The sequence below is a fragment of the Eubalaena glacialis genome, chromosome 6 (assembly GCF_028564815.1).
Source record: "Eubalaena glacialis isolate mEubGla1 chromosome 6, mEubGla1.1.hap2.+ XY, whole genome shotgun sequence".
Taxonomy (NCBI): domain Eukaryota; kingdom Metazoa; phylum Chordata; class Mammalia; order Artiodactyla; family Balaenidae; genus Eubalaena; species Eubalaena glacialis.
In genome coordinates, this window is record NC_083721.1 from 74,028,165 (window position 1) to 74,048,948 (window position 20,784).

Genomic DNA, 20,784 nt, shown 5'->3' on the forward strand with positions numbered 1-20,784 from the left:
CACAGTCATATCAGAACCTGCAGGGCACAGTGTAAAAGTCACAGGCTTTTTATACTTCGAAGTCAGTGCTGAGTTCAAATCCCTATTCCATCATCAATTAGCTACATGTATAGGCAAGTTACTTAATCTCTGATAACTTGCCTCTTATCATTGTGAATTGTTTCAAGTATTCAGTGCAATACATGTAAAGTGCACACTGGCACACACTCGGCTCCTAACAGACAGTAGTTCATACCATTATTGTGAATTCTGCAGACATAAGTCATCACTGATACTTTATATTTTTTATCACCAATATCCAGGCTGGGAATGTAAACCCCTCAAGTGGTTTCAACTGCCCTTGTAACCAAAGTAAAACAAAAGAAGAATAATACATTAAAATAAAATCAAAGAACTAGGAAGTATTTTTTAGATAGCCTCAAATTTGAATATTTGAAATAGTAAGTTAAAATATTTTGTTATTTTAGAAATAATCAGTTAAAAGTATGACAAAACTCTAAAAGAAATAATAAATGTACTTACAGCAGCACAGGGTAATTTGGAAGATCAAGTTACTCTGCTATCAGCTGGAATTATATGAACTTAGTATATTAACAATGGTTATTCATGCTGCTCAGAAGCTCTGAGTGGTAGTTATATCATGTTTAAGTACACCACTACTAGTTTTTTATTCACCTCCTGGTATAATTTTGAGTTGGTTTTTTTAAAGGAGGGAAATTATTATTTAACAGTAAAGATGGGGTATTATCTTGTATAGAATCAAATAAAATAACTGTAAATAATATTTAGAAAGAATAACTTTCATTTCTTGTTTTCGCAATATGATGAAAAGATTAGTATCTCCCTTAAAAAACAACATCAGAAGATACTAGAGACAAAGTAACTCCCTTTTTAGTTTTGATAACCAGTGGAATTGTAGAACTTTCTAGATAAAGGGCTAATAAAAACTCAGGTCTGACAGTGAGAAAAGTATCGACCTACTTCACAGGATGTTAATATTGCTGCAGAAAATTGTATGTGAAAGCATTTTATAAACCATGAATCACTATATAAAACTGTTCACATAACCATCATGGAAAAAATTAAAAACTCAAATTCAGAGCATTAGCTACAAATGGTTCTTACCAAACAAAAACTGTTTAATCTGAACTTAAGTCAAGTCTTTAGAACCAACTTCTAGTTCTGAGGGAATACAGGGGACAGAGGAACAAGTTAAATGACACCAGAAAAGCAATCAACAAAACTGATTCAGAGGGAGACATTCTACAAGACAACTGGCCTGGTATCTTCAGAAAGCAATGTCACGAAAGGGAAAATAAATTGTTTGAAAGTAAGAATTTCTGTATAAAGGAAACAAAAAAGACACACCAACTAACTGCAATGTCAGAGCCTTAACTGGTGTGTGTGTGTGTGTTTGTTTGGGGAAGGCTGGGGAGGGGGGATGAACTATAAAAGACATTGTGACAAGAACAGGGAAACTTAAATACAGACTATTTTCCAGAAAATATTAGGGAAAAAATTTTTTTCTAGAAGATATATATGTGCGTGAGAGTATGTATATATTTATGTAGCAGGACATGTATTTCTATACATGTAAGAGGTATATTTTTTATATATGTAGGAGATAAATATTTGTAGATCTATCTACCTACCTGTCTATAGAGATCTCTTACCCCCCCCAAAACAAACAAACAAAAAACAGAGCTCCTAGTACAGTATTATGCCCCCCCAAGAGCACTAAATGAGTGTTGATCAATTGGTTAGTTACCAGTCTCAATATAAATAGCCCACATCATTACATAAAATTTTTATTATATTTTCCAATACTGTAGGTCAAGTTTCAAACCTTAAATTTCTATGTGACCTTTCATTCTATAATTAACTAGCAGAAATACTGATATATTGTCCTTAAATAACATCTCTTAAAATTTTAGGCCAGTGCTGTCCAAAATAACTATCTGCAGTGATAAATGTTCTATAGCTATACTGTCCAATATGGTAGCCACTAGCTATATATGGCTCTTGAGCATTTAAAATGTGACTAGTGTGACTGAGGAACTGAACTTATAATTTTATTTAGTTTTAATTAATTTAGGTACCCACATATGGCTAATGGCTACGGTAGAGGACGACAGAGATCTAGACTAATATAATTCAGAGTAACACTTTACTATCTAGTATGGTCAAGGAATAAAGTGTTCCCTACACTTTATTATGAATTTTTCAAAAGCTCACTTGCAGCTTGCTACTATCAATTGAAATACCTCATTTCTAGGTCTTACATTAATCTATCAAACAGTCCTTTCTAATTTGCTGTATCTGAGCTCCTATGGACTAGAGAACCAAATATCCACATTATTAAGGATATCACATTTAAGAAAAAACAAGCTGAGTAAACACCCACTAGGATGGTTATTATCAACAAAACAGTAAATAACAAGTGTCGATAAGGATATGGAGAAATTAAACCCTCGTGCATTGCTGGTAGGAATATAAAATGATGCAGCCACTGTGGAAAACAGTATGGTGGTTTATCAAAATATTAAAACACAGACTCACCATTTGATCCAGCAATTCCACTTCTCGGTATATTCCCAAAAGAATTGAAAGTAAGGACTCAAATAGATATTTATATACCCATGTTCATAGCAGCATTATTCACAATATCCAAAAGGTGAAAACAACCCAAATGTTCATCAACAGATGAATGGTTAATAAACAAAATGTGGTATATACAAACAATGTAATATTATTCAGCCTTTAAAAGCAATGAAATTCTGATACAATCTACAACATGGATGGATGAATTTTGAAGACACAATGCTAAGTGGAGTAAGCCAAACACAAAAAGACAAATATTGTATGATTCCACTTATATGAGGTACCTAGAATAGTCAAATTCATAGAGACAGAAAGAGAGTTATTCCCAGGGACTGGGATAAGGAGAGAATGGGGAGTTACTGTTTAATGGGTAAAGAAATTCAATTTGAGATGGTGAAAAAGTTCCAGAGATGAATAGTGGTGATAGCTACTGAACGTGAATGTACTTAATGCCACTGAACTGCACACTTATTTTAAAAATGGTAAATTTTATGCTATATATATTTTATCACAATTTTAAAAAATGAGCTGAATTGAGAGTCTAGGGGAGTTTAAATGAGTAAAGTGCATGGGATACAATATGTGGGTTTTATAATATTTTAGCTATTTAGATATCTGTTTCTTACTAGGGTCAGGATAACTGATATTGCCAGATAAGACCCAACTTAAAAAGAGATTAGTTACCATACTTGGCTAACTAAAACCATAAGCAAAAGTACTGAAATATTTGTTAACATATGTACAGTGTGGTGACATTTCTGATGACAGTCTGTCACAGTTATTATCACTTTCCTTAAAAAAATGTATTTATATACACACACACACATCTTTAATCTTGACCCATATTCCATCTCGACTAACATTCCAAAGTTTATACACTTTATTTCATTTGTCCACCACATTTCTTCATCTTTAGGGTGTCCCGAGACAATGGAGGTGAGCAACATAATAACACTCCTTCAGAAACTATTTCTCAATTACAATTCCTTCAGTTGTATCAGTGAAGCTTTTTCAAAGGTGCACCCAATCAAAAAAGGCACCCTCTGGAAAAACTGCACACACAGACTGAGCTTTTCTTAGGAGTCCCAAGTATTAATATTTTATATTTCCCATGCAGTCCCTCTTCTTTATAATCAACATTTTATATGTCAGAAGAGAATTATTATCACTGATTATAACTATAAAGATTTAGAAAAAAAGGTTAGATTATCATTATGACAAGATTAGCATTTCTACAAAGTAACATTCTAGAATTCAAAATATTATCTTCTACTTTTTCTTTAGAGTTTTCTAAACTCAGGAGTATAACATGGAGTACCATAAGATATCTAGTCTAAAGTAAAACAGAAGTTACTACACAAATATAAGACAAAAACAAACATGGTAAATTCTAGTATAATCCCAATCTCTCCTATTTCCTAAAAGTCTATTCAACATGCCAATGTCTGAAAATCCAAGTTATTCTCAAAAGACCAACTTCATGAAAATAAAGAATTAAATTAATGAGCTTACTCTGAACACTTAAGACATTCAGCCAATAAATATTAATGGAGTGAGGGACTTCCCGGTGGCGCAGTGGTCAAGAATCCACCTGCCAATGCAGGGGACACGGTTCGATCCCTGGTCCAGGAAGATCCCACATGCCGCGGAGAAACTAAGCCCATGCGCCACAACTACTGAGCCTGTGCTCTAGAACCCACGAGCCGCAACTACTGAGCCCGCGTGCCACAACTACTGAAGCCCACATACCTAGAGCCTGTGCTCTGCAACAAGAGAAGCCACCGCAATGAAAAGCCTGTGCACCGCAACGAAGAGTAGCCCCCACTCGCTGCAACTAGAGAAAAGCTCACGAGCAGCAACAAAGACCCAACGCAGCCAAAAATAAATTAATTAATTTTAAAAAATATATATTAATGGAGTGAATACCTTCTGGAAGAGAAATAAGAGAATTAAAATATGAGATACAACCATAATGTCTTCGGGAGATTGAGATAACTGAGGAAAAAAATTATACAACACCTAAAGTTTTCCAATGTAAAGCACCTAAAAAGGCAGAATTCTATAAAAGTTTGATAGCTATATTTTAAATCATAGTAAATCAAAGTGTAAAGAAAATGAGAGAATGCAGTAGTAGTTAAAATGATTGCCATTAAATAGACAAGAGTGATCCCATACTCATCCAAAAATACATACAGCTCACCCAGATATATACCAGACATATAATTAAAATGTCTGATACATTTTTATCACCCTGAAAAAAATTATTTACTTTGAAAATAATGATGCACTAAAGCAAGCAAGAAGAGGAAACAAGAAAATGCAGGAATGTTAAAACATGCGTTAGAGGGAAACTACCCTTTAGTTGACTCCCAGTTGAAAATATTAATTTTGTCGAGCCTACAGATCAGTATTATCACAGTCTATTCCTCATTTTCCATTTATAGTCTGCAAGTGCTTTCACTGTTTTGGACTAAATTGGGTCCCCACAAGTGCAGTTCCTGAACAAAGATCTAAATTATAAGGTCACAAAGCTATAACACGTACAATAGAAAAATTCTCAAAAATTAAACTTAAACACAACTAATTAGTCCAACAGAACTGAGGAGAATCATTCCTATCTATTACAAAAAATTTTTTATTTGGAAATCTCTAAGATTACATGTATTTCAGAAGTCTCCAAATCTAAGTAAAAATTTCTTTATTATTTTCTTGCTAAAATTCTAAGTTTGCAAACACTAGGAGTAAGGGAAGTACAGGATTCCAGAAATTCCCTCAAAGGAAGTTGAGAAAAAGTTTTCTAGCTTTTAGTGATAACTTACATCATCTTAAACAGAGAAGCTCACAAACCATAAAACATTTCTCAAACTAAAGAAATAAGGCAGTACTAACTCAGGATCAGAATAGGAAGTCTAAACACAGGCTCAAGAATGTGTAATAATTTAATATAATATAGGTAATATCTCTAATCTATGAGTAAGTAATATTTTAGTTAACAGAAAAAATATTAAGAAAAGACGTTAACAGACACCTCAGCAAAGAAGATATACAGACAGCCAATAAGCATATGAAAAGACGCTCCACCATATATCATCAGGGAAATGCACATTAAAACAAAAAGATACCACTACACATCTATTAGAAAGGCCAAAATACAGAACACTGACAACAACAAATGCTGGCAAAAATATGAAACAATGGGAACTCTCATTCACTGCTGGTGGGGATGCAAAATGATACAGCCACTTTGGAAAGCTATTTGGTGGTTTCTTACAAAACTAAACATACTCTTATCATACAATCCAGCAATCATGTTCCTCAGTATTTATCCAAATGAGTTGAAAACTTATGTCCACACAAAAACCTGTACACAGATATTTACAGCAGCTTTATTCATAACTGCCAAAAGTTGGAAGCAACCCAGATATTCTTCAATAGGTGAATGAATAAACTGCAGTACATCCAGACAACAGAATATTATTCACACTAAAAAACAAAAACAAAAATTAAACAAAAAACAAAAACTATGAAGCCATAAAAATATGTGGAGGAAACTTAAATGCATATTACTAAGTGAAAGAGGCCAACATGAAAAGGCTACATGCTGTGTGATTCCAACTATATGACACTCTGGAAAAGGCAGAACTATGGAGATAGTAAAAAGATTAGTGATTGCCAGGGGCTGGAGGTAGAAGAGACATGAATAGGCAGAGTACAAAGGATTTTTAGGGCAGTAAAACTACTCTGTATAGTGTGGTGGATATATACAAATATAAATCTATAACGGTAGATATATGTCATGATACATTTGTCCAAACCTATAGAATGTACAACCCCAAGAGTGAATACTAAGGTAAAACTATAGACTTTGGGTGATAATGATGTGCTCATGTAGGTTCATCAATTGTGACAAATGCACCAATCTGGTGGGAGATGCTGATAATAAGACAGTCTATGTATGTGTGGGGACAGGGGGTTTATGGGATATCTCTGTACCTTCCTCTCAATTTCGTTCTGAATCTATAACTGCCCTAAAAAATAAAGTCTTTAAAAACTTAAACTGAAACAGATATGAGCTATCAAGTCATGAAAAGACATAGAGAAATCTTAAATGCATATTGCTAAGTGAAAGAAACAATCTGAAAAGGCCACACACTTGTGATTCCAACTATATAACATTCTGGAAAAGGCAAAACTACAGAGACAATAAAAAGATCACTGGTTGCCAGGGAATCAGGAGGAGGGAGAAAGAGATGAACAGGTGGAGCAAGAGACAGCAGAAAGATCAGTGGTTGCCAGGGGTTTGGGGGTAGGGAAGGAAGAGATGAATATGTGGAACACAGATTTTTAGGGGAGTGTAACTATTCTGTATGATACTGTAATAGTGGATACATTTGTCAAAGCAACAAATGTGTATGTCAAGTTTATCGATGTATAATGCAAAGAGTGAACCCTACTGTAAACTATGGACTTTAGTTAATAACAATATATTAATACTGGCTTATCAACTGTAACAAATATACCACACTAATGAAGACGTCAATAAGAGGAGAAATGGGAGTGTGGGGTGGTAAGGATATGGGAACTCTCTGCTTTCCACCCAATTTTCTGTAAACCTGAAACTACTGAAAAAGTTAAAAGTCTAATAATTTTTTTAAATGTTTAAGGGAGCATAATAATGAATTTATATTATAAAAACAAGCAATCTCATACTGTATTTCAAAATAATTTCCAAATGTATTAAGGATTTAAACATTAAAGAAAGAAGCCATGACAGAATTTGAATATAGTAAAGATTTTTATAATCTCAGGGATAGGAAAGGCTTTCTAAGCATAGTACCAAGGGTAAAAGCACAACAAAATTGATAAATCTAACCATATATAAATATATGTTTTTTTAATTAAATTTTAAAAACAAATGAGAAACAATGGAAGCTATTTGCAACTTGCAAGGCAGACAGAATTGGTATCTCTAATGTAGATTTTATACCTCTAAGAAAAAAATGAAAAGAAGTGTTTGAGGATTAAAATATTTGACAAATTGAATCTAGTTTCCTAATATTTTTCTACCTATAACACTTACATAAATGGTGATTATTGATATTAGTGTTTCATTTTTATGTATTTTATTAATTTGTTTTTGTTATTAAACTCGTAAAACAAACAAACAAAAAGTGGTTGGAGGGGCAAATGACATGAATAATTCACAGGAATTAAAATAAACAATGATGTAAGAAAATTCTTACATCGTTGGCTATTTATTTATTCAAAGAAATACATAATAAAACATCAAAATGACTGAAGGTGTATTCCACATATCAGAATAGAAAATATTAAAAAGATAGATAATACTCCGTAGTGCTTAAGGTATAGTAAATTAGTCATTCTTCCACATAATATCTAAAAAATTAAATTGATATAACATTTCTGACAGTAATTTTAAAAATTACATCAAAAGCCTTTTTAAATTGCACATCCCCTTTTACTAAGCAATTCAATTCTAGGAACTTACCCAAAGGATATAATCAAGGATGCAGAACAAAGAGGCATATACAAATGCAATGTTGTTTATAATTCAGAAAAATTATATACCTAAAATGCTCCTAGGAAATCATTAATAAAACTACTATTTTAACTATTTTACTATTTACTATTTATTTTTAACTATTTTTACTATTTTAACTACTATTTTAACTATTAATAAATCTATACAGTGAAACACAGTCTTTAAATGGTACAAATCCACTGATACGGAAAGGTACATAATGATAAATTTTGTGGGATAAAAGTAGTTAAAATGTATAGCACAGAGAAGTCACACTGTATACACTTAAGCAAATTCAACCATAGCACCTCTTTCCACCAAAAAAAGGGCAATTCTACCCATCAGTCCACCTAGTAAGTAAATGTCAGCAAATAAAAAATGAGAAGGGAGGAGACTGTTCCCTCAGGCAGTCTCCATTTTCATAGCATCTCTCTATATCTCACTGTGCTGAATGTGATTCTAGAATTATGTGCTTTTAATACAAGAGGTCACTTAAACACAAGTCAACTACTTCATCTGTTGATCGACTGAAGAAACAATGATTTCGGGACTTCCCTGGTGGTCCAGTGGTTAAGAATTCGCCTTCCCATGCAGGGGACGTGGGATGGATCCCTGGTCGGGGAGCTAAGATCCCACATGCGGCAGGGTAACTAAGCCCGCGCACCACAATTACCGTGCCCATGCGCCTCAACTAGAGAGAAGCCCGCACACCGCAAACGAAGGATCATGCCTGCCGCAATGAAGACCCGACGGCAGCCAAAAAAAGATTTTTCTTGGCTGAAATCAATGATTTCTTTCCACTACAGAGAAAAACAACTGTATTGTAGTTAATGACAGACAGTGTTAAACTCCTGGAGAATTTTTAAGGATAATTTTAATCTGATATTTTTCACTTTATACACTGATTTTAAGTATCAATTCCCACTGAATTGTAGAAACAATTATACTATGCTTTATTTATGTAGGGAGTTTGTTTTGCAAAATGAAAGTGTGTATATATACACAAGAATAGCATTCTAGAAGGATATTCACCCTATGGAAGTAGCAGGTGTTGGTCTGAGAATTTTCTTGCTTACAATATTTTATATAAAGTACATGTATCTGACCTTAAATGTGTATAAATTCCATTTTGGAGGGTTAGAGAGAAGGCAACTAGAAAGCTAAAAAACAATGAAATATAACCCTGCCATTTCAGAGGGAAAAATTTTATCAGTTAATTAACTAAAAGTACAAAGTTTTTATAAACTAAAATACACAATAGTCAAACCTACTGAGGCACAGATACTCTGCTTTCATCTAAACCAACATGCATTTAAAAAGCCGTTTTGATTCCCAAAGAGAAAAATATACAAAATTTTAAAGTATGTATTATAATTTGTTGTTTCACACACTAGAAAGAGAAAAAATGTCAAGCCAGTATCCAAAATAAATTATTCCAACACTTTAAATACTATATGACTAACAGTCACACGGTATTCCTTAAAACAAGGTATGTATCAAAAGGAACCGAGCTTCTCAAAGAAATGGTTGATCCTAAGGCTGGGGCAGGATATGTACAAGATGAACCTGGAACATCTTGTTATGCCAAAAAGTAAGAAAGTGCTAAAAAAAAAAAAAAAAAAAAAAAAATGAGGGCATGTCAAAGTCATAAGAGCAAGCTTGAGAAGCCTCCTACTAGGCAAATCTGAGACAATCTGAACACCAAAATCATTAAGGATGGTAATAAATTATCCACCACTGAAAGAAATATGATAGCTAGCTAGCTAGCTAGGTAAGTAGATAGATAGATAAATGGGAGAGGAGTGCTCTTAATTACAGTAAAATGCCAAGTGTTAGCTGGAAACTGTAGAAAAGTGCTGCTGTTAAAAATATATATATAATTTTTCAACTGTCATTTTCAACATAGTAAAAACTGATTCAGGCAAGCATCATCAATGGATGCTAAGTCTAGATGGAAATTTTGCTAAAGAACAGGGTACATGCAAGGTGTTACTGTCTCCCCTACATATTGCTTATAAGTTGCAAAGGGGAAAGAAGTAACTACAGAGAAATCAGACAACACCTTAACTGGGTGATTAAAATTAACATTACAAATGAAGGGCAGAAGACATCATGTACCTCTGGATGTACAGAACCATATAGAATACATAACCTGAGTCTAATCACAAGCAAGTATCAGACAAACCTAAAATGAGAAACATTATATATAAAAAAAATAAGAGCAGAGGGGAACTGTATTCTTCAAATACATCAATGTCATAAAAGACAAAGGCTGTGGAAACGTGCCCAGATTAAAGAAGACTAAAGAGATATAACAACTAAATGCAGTACCTGGATAGTGCACTGGAAAAGTAATTTGAAAAGGAAAATTTTAGTAGGAAAAAATTTAGCCCTACATAGATGAAATAGCTTAGACTAGAAGAAATATTTACAGATGCTTTTGCAGCTCTGTGATTGCAAAGTTCTAAAGAGAATTCAACCAGATTCAGCATAATCAAAGCACTGCTTCAAAGCAGGAGTAAGTAAAACTATTAACAAATAAATAACAATCCAATTCAATCAAAACCAACAGAAAAGTTAATAAAATTTTCCTCCAATTCCATAATTTTTAGTCAACAGTCTGATCCATATCCTGTTATAAATGCTTTCCTTTCTCAAACCTAGCCTACAAAGTTACACACACACACACACACACACACACACACACGCAGGTGCACAAAGTTACCAACAGACTAAAAAATAACATCACTGGGACCAATAATAAACAAAAAAACTAAGGAACTTTGACATTTTACCATTATAGCTGGAAGTTTGTAAACTTTGATTACTAAGTAAATACACCTTTCAAAGTGTGTAAATTCCATCATTATAAACATCATTCCATCATTATAAACATTCTCCTTCAAAGTAAAAACTATTTTAAAAACCATGTTTTAAAAACACTGACCCTACAGATCAACATCTATGTTAAACATATTGTCAGTGTTCTTTATCACTATGTTTAAGTACAATGTTCTTATAAATTAAAATACACAATAGTCAAACCTACTCAGGCTTTCGTCTAAACCAACGTACATTTAAAAAGCCATTTCGATTCCCAAAGAGAAAAGTACATAAAATTTTAAAGTATGTATTATAATTTGCTTGTCTTATAATTTGTTGTTTCACACACTAGAAAGAGAAAAAATGTCAGGCCAGTGTCCAAGATAAATTATTCCAACGCTTTAAATACTATATGACTAACAGTCATAGGATATTCACATTAAAATACTCAACTTATGATAAAGAACACCCTAATGGTTGAAGGTGAAAAGAGGCTCTGGACTCAGATTAGTTGAGTCCAATTCCTGGCTCCACAATTTTCTATGTGAGAGTCCTTGGGCAAGCTACATAATCTCTCATTTCCTTTTTTCTAATCTATAAAATAGTATAATCACCTCATAAGTGAATATATGCCTCATAGAATTATGATGACTAAACGAGATACTTTTATTAGCACGGAGAAAGTGTTCAAAAAACGTTAGCCATTATTACTTCTTACATACTTAAAAAGGAGTCATACTCTCACATCCATTAGGATGGCTACTATCAAAAAAACTGAAAATAACAAGTGTTGGCAAGGCTGTGGAGAAATTGGAACCCTTCTGCACCACTGGTGGGATTATAAAATGGTGCAATCTCTACGGAAAACATTATGGTGGTTCTTTAAACATTTTACATGTAACTGTCATATGATCCCACAATCCCACTTCTGGGTGTACATTCAAAGGAACTGAAAGCAGGTTCTCAGAGATACTTGCACACTCACATTCACAGCCACACTGTTCACAATAGTCAAGAGGGGTAGAACGCAAATGTCTATCAATGGAGGAATGGATAAACAAAAATTTGACACACACGCACATTTATATACATATACTCCAACACACAAGAATATAACTCAGCCTTAATAAGGAAGGGAGTCCTATCACATGCTACAACATGAATGAACCTTGAGGACATTATGCTAAGCAAATAAGCCAGTCACAAAAAGACAAATACTTCATGATTTCCCTTATATGAGGTATTTACAGTAGTCAAAATCATAGATACAGAAAGTAGAATGGTGGTTACCAAGGGCTGGAGGGAAGAGGAAAAGGGGAGTTGTTGTTTCATAGGTATCGAGTTTCAGTTTTGCAAGATGAAAAAGTTCTGAATTGTTTCACAACAATATGACTGTACTTAACACTACTGACTGGTACATTTAAAAATGGTTAAGATGATAGATTTTACGTTTTTTTTACAATTAAAACAAAAAAGAAGTCACACTTGAAACTCAGTATCTCCAAACTTAAAATGTCCTTCACCATGTTTACAACGGCAAGTGAAACTGTTAGTTAATAAAGCAGCAATAAATGAATTAGAAGCTAAAAAATCTCAGAAATGGACAGTTTTATTACATAACCCACCTTCATTGTGAATATCTGCAGAAATAAAATAGTGCATTAAAATAAGCTTGCTATTTATCGCAGACAAAATATACAAATCAAATGACTCACTCACTAAAGTCTCTAAAGCCAGCCTGATCTTGAGACCAGGTTTTTCTCCTGTGCACAAGGAAAGTAGATGAATTCTCTTATCCCGTTAGTAAACCCAGGGGTCTAGACTGGTACGAAATCTTTGAGGACTACCGAGGTCCTCTCAGATCCCAGACAAACATAAGAATCAGAAATGACCTTAAACCACTACGGACCGGGAGAGCAGAGCTTTGACTGTTATCAAACGATATCCAGTCTATTTTACTCACAAAATTTTCAAATATAAGTACACAAAATGAGAATACAAAAATCAAATATATTTAGTTTTCAACCTGCTCTCACCTAAATCAGGGATTAAAATTAGGCAGACTTTATCTCCCATTTATACAAAAATAATCACCAGATGTTTTGGGAATAAATTTTAAACAAATATATAGTTCATGGACTTTTTTTTAAGCTATAATTTAAATATTCACCTTTAAAGAAACAACTTAGCTGAAACTCAAAAGTTAATAAAAACTTTTCTGTTTTCAATAATTTTTAAATCTTCAAGCCATCCTTCAAGGATACTACCAAGCATCAGGGCAAGAACAATGATTGCCATATTTCACTGAATTGAGGATATTGATATGGAGGATATCAACTGTAAAAGGCACCATTATTTCACATGCCACTAAGAATGTAAAACCAATGCCAATATATATCCGTTAAAAAATGCATCCCAAATTCAGAGATACCAAAATTTTTAAAAACTGGTATCTTAGAACAGATGTAGTGCAATATGTGCATGCTTGTTCCTCTGAATAACCCGAAGGTACCAGAAACCTAATCTTAATAATATATCAACTACAGAGGGAGGGGGTGGGAAAAAATCAACATTTCTATAACACCAAACCCTTAGGGCCTCACACAAAGTTTTTTTAAATGCATGAAAATAGCCGATACAAACTACCAATTCAAGAAATCAATCAATAAATAACCGCTGCAGAGTGCAAGTCCAAAGAAGTAACTAGATAATTCACTATAGCCTAAGGAAATGATTTCCAAACTCTAGAAGTCAAAAACCTAAGCACCATAGGACTTTCAAACAATTAGTGGTCAAGACTCCATGTCTCCTTTAATCCAATGGTCCACAGGTATCACCTTAGAGGATAGACTGCTACCTACTAAAGGAAAACACACTTAACACAGAATTTTTCAGTACACACTATGAACACAGTGGACTCTAGTTTAGCTTAGGGTAATTTACAGGATGAAAGTACATTACCACACTGTTTCAAAACCAATGGTACAGGTGCAAAGCAAAAAAAATCTTACTGACCTAAAAATTTTCAAAAAAAGGAATAAAGATTAATACATTAACCCAACTTAAGCATGCACCAAAAAATGCATTTATTAATTTAGTAGTGTCAACAATTAATTCAATTACAGTATGGAAACACAAAAAAATCTCTACTAAATTTACCCATTTCAAAATTCCTAAAATCTATTACTTTTCTTACACCAAAATCTGATCCCACATTCTATAAAATCTTAAAATATAAGTAAATCTAAATATCAAAGTAAATTCACAACCAATAAAGTTATACAGGACAAAGAAGATTCACAAATATAACTCACAATTAGAAAACTAACTATCAGAATTCAATTATGCATAAGAATAAATACATTCAAAATAGGCAAGGCAGAATACATTAAAAAAAAAAAAAAATCCCCCTAAACATAGTAAATCTACCTCCAATCTATGGAGAAATCTAAGTGTAGGTTCTGTTTGGTTACCTCACTAACCATTTAATTTTCTTAAGTTGCAGACTCCACACAGAGGACTCCATCTATGTCCAAATGTAAAAGAAGACATACAAGTCATACGATTTTTTTCTAAACAGTGATCCTACTAAATAAAACACTCCTAGGTTTAATGGTGATTTAGAAAACCAAACAACTAAAAATGATTTTTCCCTTCCTTTTTTGTTTTTTCAGAGGAATCCAATTTGATCATCCATTTGGACCTTAAACCTCAGAGCTTAGAAATCCAAATGTAAAAAATGTCCATCAGTTTAAACAAAAAAGGCAAAATGTTGGTAATTTTTGAAGATGGGTGACAGATATATACTAGTTCATTATACTGTTCTCTCTTTTGTTGTATATATTTTTAAAAGTCTATAATAATGCTAAATTTAAAAAAATTATTCAGATGTATTGAGTGATCTTCTTTAAAGTCTTCTTTAATTCTAAAACTAATTTAGTATAGTATCAATTTACCAATAAGTTATTTGACAGGATACATTAACTTGAAAGTAGCCCTCAAGCCACATCAAAAGTTACTCCATCAATAGATAGATATAAGGCTGTAACTACTTTGAAGTTACTGAGAAAAAAATTGTAATACAACGAAATATATGTCTTATTTTAATATGTTATATAGCCAATGACTAATAAAAACACATTTTATTCTTAGAATTGAAAGAGACAATTTTTCTAGTTCACTGGTTTGTATACTTTTCAAGGTACCTAGAGAAGAGGGCCAGAGACAGGGCATCCTGTTTTATATATTGGGGATTATGTACGAAATATAAGATTTTGCCTTAAAAAGGGATCTAGCTACTTTTTAGAAAAAGGCTTAAAAACCACTGTTCCATTGCACCCACATGCTACAGATAATAGTGACTTGGAAAAGATTAAATGACTTGTACCATATCATTCAATCAATGGCACTGTCAGGAGTAGAATTCAGCACTCTTGACTATGTATGTGTTCAATTCTCCTTTAAAACAATGCACCACATCAAATTTAAGTTACAGTTAAGAATAAAATTGTTTCAATATTCTTGTCTGTAAAATAAGATTAGACAAGATCATCTGTAAAATCATTTTCCAGGTCTAAAATTCTGACTCCACGAATGCCAAGTTTAAACAGAGGTCTATATTAAGGGAATGAATGTTCTTAAACATAGCAGAACTCCTCAAACATTTTCAGGGATTCCAGAGAAACAGCAAGTCAAATACAGAAACAAGCTAACAGTTATTCAGTCATTACTTTTTGGATCCTGAAACATTTTTGCAACTTCTTCACCTTTTAATGTTAGGACGTTAAACTCTGTTATCAAAGACCACTGAAATAATCATACTGAAAGTTTTTTTGGTTATTAGATACTTTTGGAAAGAATACTGGCCTAAGTATCAAAATACACAACTCACTGGATGTTCAAGTTATTGAATGCCTCACAGAGAACCAAGTATATCACTCTCTGAAGTTTAAAATAAATGAACTCAGAGCAGCATTACGCCTAGCTGACACATAATGGTCACAAATAAAGTTTTAATTCCCACCTATTAAAGCCTGAAAGAGGTTGCTCTGAAATATGTTAATAACCCGTTCTATGGAACTTCTGAGCTGTCTGTCTTCTGTTTGGCTTAGTTTCGAACGATAACCTTCCAAAAGGTGCAATGCTCTCTGGGTATCTGAAAAGAAAAAAGAGTCTGATTAGGGACTTCCCTGGCGGCACAGTGGTTAAGAATCCGCCTGCCAATGCAGGGGACACGGGTTCAATCCCTGGTCCGGGAAGATCCCACATGCTGCAGAGCAACTAAGCCCGTGCACCACAACTACTGAGCGTGCGCTCTAGAGCCCACAAGCCACAACTAGTGAGCCTGTGTGCCACAACTACTGAAGCCCGCACACCTAGAGCCCGTGCAACTCAACAAGAGAAGCCACCGCAATGAGAAGCCCGCGCACCGCAATGAGTAGCCCCTGCTCGCTGCAACTAGAGAAAGCCCGCGCGCAGGAATGAAGACCCAACCAGCCAAAAGAATAAAAAGTTAAAAAAAAAATTATATATTTACAAGAAAGTATTACAAACTAGCTATGCAGCAAATGATTCTGCAAGGCACCTAAACAATTCCCAACATTCTCCAAGTCAATCCATGCCACTATGTTCATGTACACATATATATATTCCCTAGAATGATCCAAAAAATGTTCAACGTGTTACAATAAAGGAAGAAGGTGAGCAGTTTGTAATAAATGTGTACTAGTGATCATCTGATCAAAGTATTAGTAACACTGTTTCAACTGATCTGATATACAAAAGCAGAATATCTACAATTTGTCATTATAATTCAAATATTACGTGCTTCAAAACTACTAGTTCTTAACCAGCATCCCACATTCGCTCACAAAAGTGTTTAGTAAGAACGATAAAATGAAATATTAAAACACTAATACAGAATTTTTAAAAAGACATTTCAGAGGGAAAATGTTAATTGCCTCTCCAGTCACTAGAGAAATGTCAAGGAAAAAAGCTTGACAAACATTTAGGTGTTTCCATCGTCTGAATGATGTGAGGCTTAGATTCCCTAAGTAGTAAGGCTAGGGCTGTGCTGTCTCATCAGAGTTACACAAACATCTTTAAAACATAGCAATCACAAAACAGACATACAGAAAAGCAAGAGACACCCACAGAAGCGTTCCGACGTAAATTCTCACCTTGCTTCCGGACCGGCATTTTTCTCCAGAATCAGGAAGAGGGCACACACCTTTAAGAACACAAAACATAAAGGAAACATTTAAAAAATTTAGAAAAGAATAGAATCGAGGTTAAACTAGCATTTCCCCCTAACTCTCAAATCGAAAAACTCCTAGCCCTATTTGAAAAGCCCACCTGGCAAAGTTTTCCCAAGTGAAAGGAAGAGCCGCACAATCCAGCAGTGTCAATCCAGAAAGCTTTTACCTAAGGTTGGGTTCCCCTGCAAATGTAAGAGCAAACAGAAGCAAGATGCCAAATTCTCCTCGAAAGCTGCCCCCTCTCCAAAGGGCACTAAATGCCTGGACATGGGGCCAGCCTCCCCCGGCAGAAGTATACATACCCCCCACCTGCTACTGGGGGGCTGAAGAGGCTCTCCGACCCTTGGCCCCTAAGCCAGCAGCGGCTGTAGCGCACTGGGAGAAGGGATCAGCTGGACTGATCACCCCGCCCTGCTCGGGCCCCCTCCTCTCGCTTGCCTGTCTCCTTGCTCGCTTCCTCCGAGCTACTCCAGCGAGGGCCGGACAGGGCAGCGGCCGCTCTCCGCGACGCCCTGGCGCCCCACATGCACACCTCCGCGGGCCCCCACACCTGCGGCGCGGCCACAAAGTTCCAGCGAGTGGCGTGCGCTCGGAGCGGGGGTGCGCCCCGGGCGGTCTCGGGGCGGCTCCCCCGCCCTGCCCCGCTCCACGTCCCCCCGCCCCGCCCGGGGCTCGCGGAGCTGAGCAGAAGGGGGTGAGGGAACGGGGGAGGAGCTCCCCTCGGCGGCCGCACCCCCGTTGCCTCGTCCTCCTCCTCGGCCGCCGCCGCCGCCGCCGCCGCGGCCTCCACACTCGCCGCTGCCCGCTAGCCCGCTCGCCCTCTCCGCTCTTAGCCGCCCCACCCCCGGAACCTCGCCTCCTTCCGCGCCCCCAACCGCTCTCCCCCCAAACTTTCCGCCAAGATGGCGGCCCTGGATCTGGACTGCCGCGCCCCCACGTGACCGCTTTCCCGGCGCTCGCAGCCAATGGGAAGTGAGGAGGCGGCTCGCGCCGAGCCCCGGGCTCCCAGCGCTGCTACCTTTGGTTGGGGGGGGAGGAAGGCCAGGAGGGGGCTGGGGAAGCAAAAGGGGACCCGGGGAGCATCTAAGTGCACCTCCTCGCTTAAAGGGGCGGCCACCGAAGTGGCTCTGAGGACAAAGGAGTTGACACACAGACTCTACAGGTGGCCCGGGGGGGCCCTGGAAGAGCCCGCCTTTACCTCGCCCTAGCCCACCGGTGTGTCCCGCGATTCTGAGCGAGTAACGCACCAGGCCAGGAAGGGTGAGGGTGTCGGAAGAGAGACATGACTTCACCTACGCCAGATCCAGGACACACATTCCGAGACACCCTTTAACCTCACTAAACACGTGCCTGGCACCCCCGGGGGTGGATCCCCAACCTGGAAAAGTGTTCTCCGGGAGGAATCATCAGCACCACCCAAAATAGGGGGCGGGAAAGGGTGGAGCCTGGGAGGAGGGAAAAGGGAGGTGTTTGGGCGGGGGGGGGGGGGGGGGGGGGAGGGGTGCCGTCTCTGCACTCTTACACTTTGTGCTAATATTTTAAAAGTTACTATTAGCCCCTCAGTAAAAAGTTTTGGGAGGATTGAATTAAAGAAGGGTAGGTAAAATAGGGAGATTAGTTAATTTGATAAGAGTTTGAGGGTTTCACTAGAGAATTTTTTAAGTCTAAGTGATTAATTCCAAGTATGAATGCATTTAAGGATGGGAAGAGAAAATTGGTTCCCTCTTTTACTCACTCATTCATTCCCCCTTGCCTGCAACCCCCGCCCAGTCAACAGCTCCAGGTATTATCCAAGCTCTGGCTGCTCCTTTAAGAACTCACCTGTAGCTACCGCCTCCCAAGCCGCAAGTCAGCTGCCGCGGCTAGTTTAAGTTTCGTTTGCAACTGGAAGCGGGACTACTGGCCGGCCAGGACCCCACTCTGGGTCTGAGCCTCCCAGGCTGTCGAAAGAGAATCGGGAAAAGCTCTCCAAGTCACTCCCAGGTCTTCGAGCCTCTTCTGTGTAGCAGGCACGTCACTGCTCTGAGGTCCAGAGAGGATTTGCCTAAGATCACCCAGAGTTAGTGACAAATCTGGAACCACGGTGATCATGTCTTTCAACACTGGAAGGCTCTTGCCAGTAAACCAGATAGCCTTTCACCGAGGCGGTATCCTTGGGCTAATGAAGGCAAGTTCGGGGAACCTTGTACTGTAATCATAACAGTTGCTCAGAGGTATGCGGGTTTCACTTTTGGATTGCACCTTTGAATCCTAACTTGTTATGAGAACCCAGCGATATAAGAGTTCATCTAGACCTACTGTCTCAGTTTAAGATAAAGAAACTGATGTCCAGAGAGGGGAAGCAACTTGCCCAAGGACACATAGGTTAATCAGTGACAGCAGCCCAGAATTAACTCTCATAGCTCCAGTCCAAGGCTCCTTCCACTGTGATTTTGGACAACTTGACCGTAGTATGTTGCTGGTATATTGGTAGCAAATCTCTTTATGCTCTCCTGCCTCATGGGAGCTTGAGCAAAAGTTAAAGCAGCATTTCAGAGAAGAAATGGGATGGAAAAGTGAAAGGAAGCTCTTAAAACCAAGGAGCTGAAATAGAAGGATTTTTAAAATAGTGAAATGGCGGATGGGGAGGGTTAATAGTGAAAATGGCTGATGGCATGCATGCTATTATTATCAAGACTTCATTGATGAACTGTGAATGAAATGGTTCCACTTAAGGGACCATTCTAAGAATGGAATCTCTGCAGATTCAGAAGGAGGGAGGGATTTCACCTACCCCCTTAATTTCATCTATTGTTTATGTATGTTCACTTGCCAGGCAATGGGGATAGAAATAAAGATCTAAGCCCTGCTCTCAAGGACCCGCAGCCTAGTAACAAATGGATAAAGGCCAACACAGGTTTTCTCAGGGGCCACTGAAAAGTCAAAACCAAAATTTGTGTGAGTTCTCAATGTCTTCCTAGTCCTCTCCTAAAAACAAAAAGGAGGGGGAGGAAGAAGAGGAGACAAGAGGGCACGAAGCCCTTCCTTCTTGTCATCTTCTAGCCCTATGTGGTCAGCAGTGTCCAAAATGGACATGAATGAATGAAGCTAGTACCTGTTCCACCCTTGGGGACCAGGACAGGTCCAGGCCTTGAATGAGAGGCCTTTACTCTTCATTCCTCCCTTCTATCCATCTGTATTAGTTACCTATAGCTGCATAACAAATTCCTCAAAGCTTAGTAGCTTAAAACTCAGTAGCATAGTAACTAAAACAGCAATAAACATTATCTCACATTTTCTGTGCATCAGAAATTCAGGAGGACCAGGCTTCCCTGGTGGCGCAGTGGTTGAGAATCTGCCTGCTAATGCAGGGGACACGGGTTCGAGCCCTGGTCTGGGAAGATCCCACATGCCGCGGAGCAACTGGGCCCGTGAGCCACAACTACTGAGCCTGCGTGTCTGGAGCCTGTGCTCCGCAACAAGAGAGGCCGCGATAGTGAAGAGGTCCGCGCACCGCGATGAAGAGTGGCCCCCGCTTGCCGCAACTAGAGGACGCCCTCGCACAGAAACAAAGACCCAACA

General features: G+C 37.2%; 1 protein-coding gene across 8 annotated transcripts in view; it reads right to left on the minus strand.

Moving 5' to 3' along the window:
• The window catches only part of DLG1 (discs large MAGUK scaffold protein 1), a 286,764-nt gene extending 267,654 nt beyond the window's left edge, over positions 1-19,110 (minus strand). For 3 of the 8 annotated variants that reach the window (XM_061194323.1, XM_061194322.1, XM_061194318.1), the window contains exons 1-4: positions 17,526-17,571; positions 17,321-17,405; positions 17,146-17,195; positions 15,990-16,121 (exon numbers count right to left, since the gene is read on the minus strand). In XM_061194323.1, the coding sequence (XP_061050306.1) occupies positions 15,990-16,121; positions 17,146-17,164 (151 nt within the window). In that variant the 5' untranslated portion in view covers positions 17,165-17,195; positions 17,321-17,405; positions 17,526-17,571. Of the gene's footprint in view, positions 1-15,989; positions 16,122-17,145; positions 17,196-17,320; positions 17,406-17,525; positions 17,575-17,661; positions 18,082-19,044 lie in introns of those variants that run through there. The other 5 variants (XM_061194325.1, XM_061194324.1, XM_061194326.1 and 2 more) reach the window with 4 other exon arrangements.
• Positions 19,111-20,784: the final 1,674 nt, after the last annotated feature.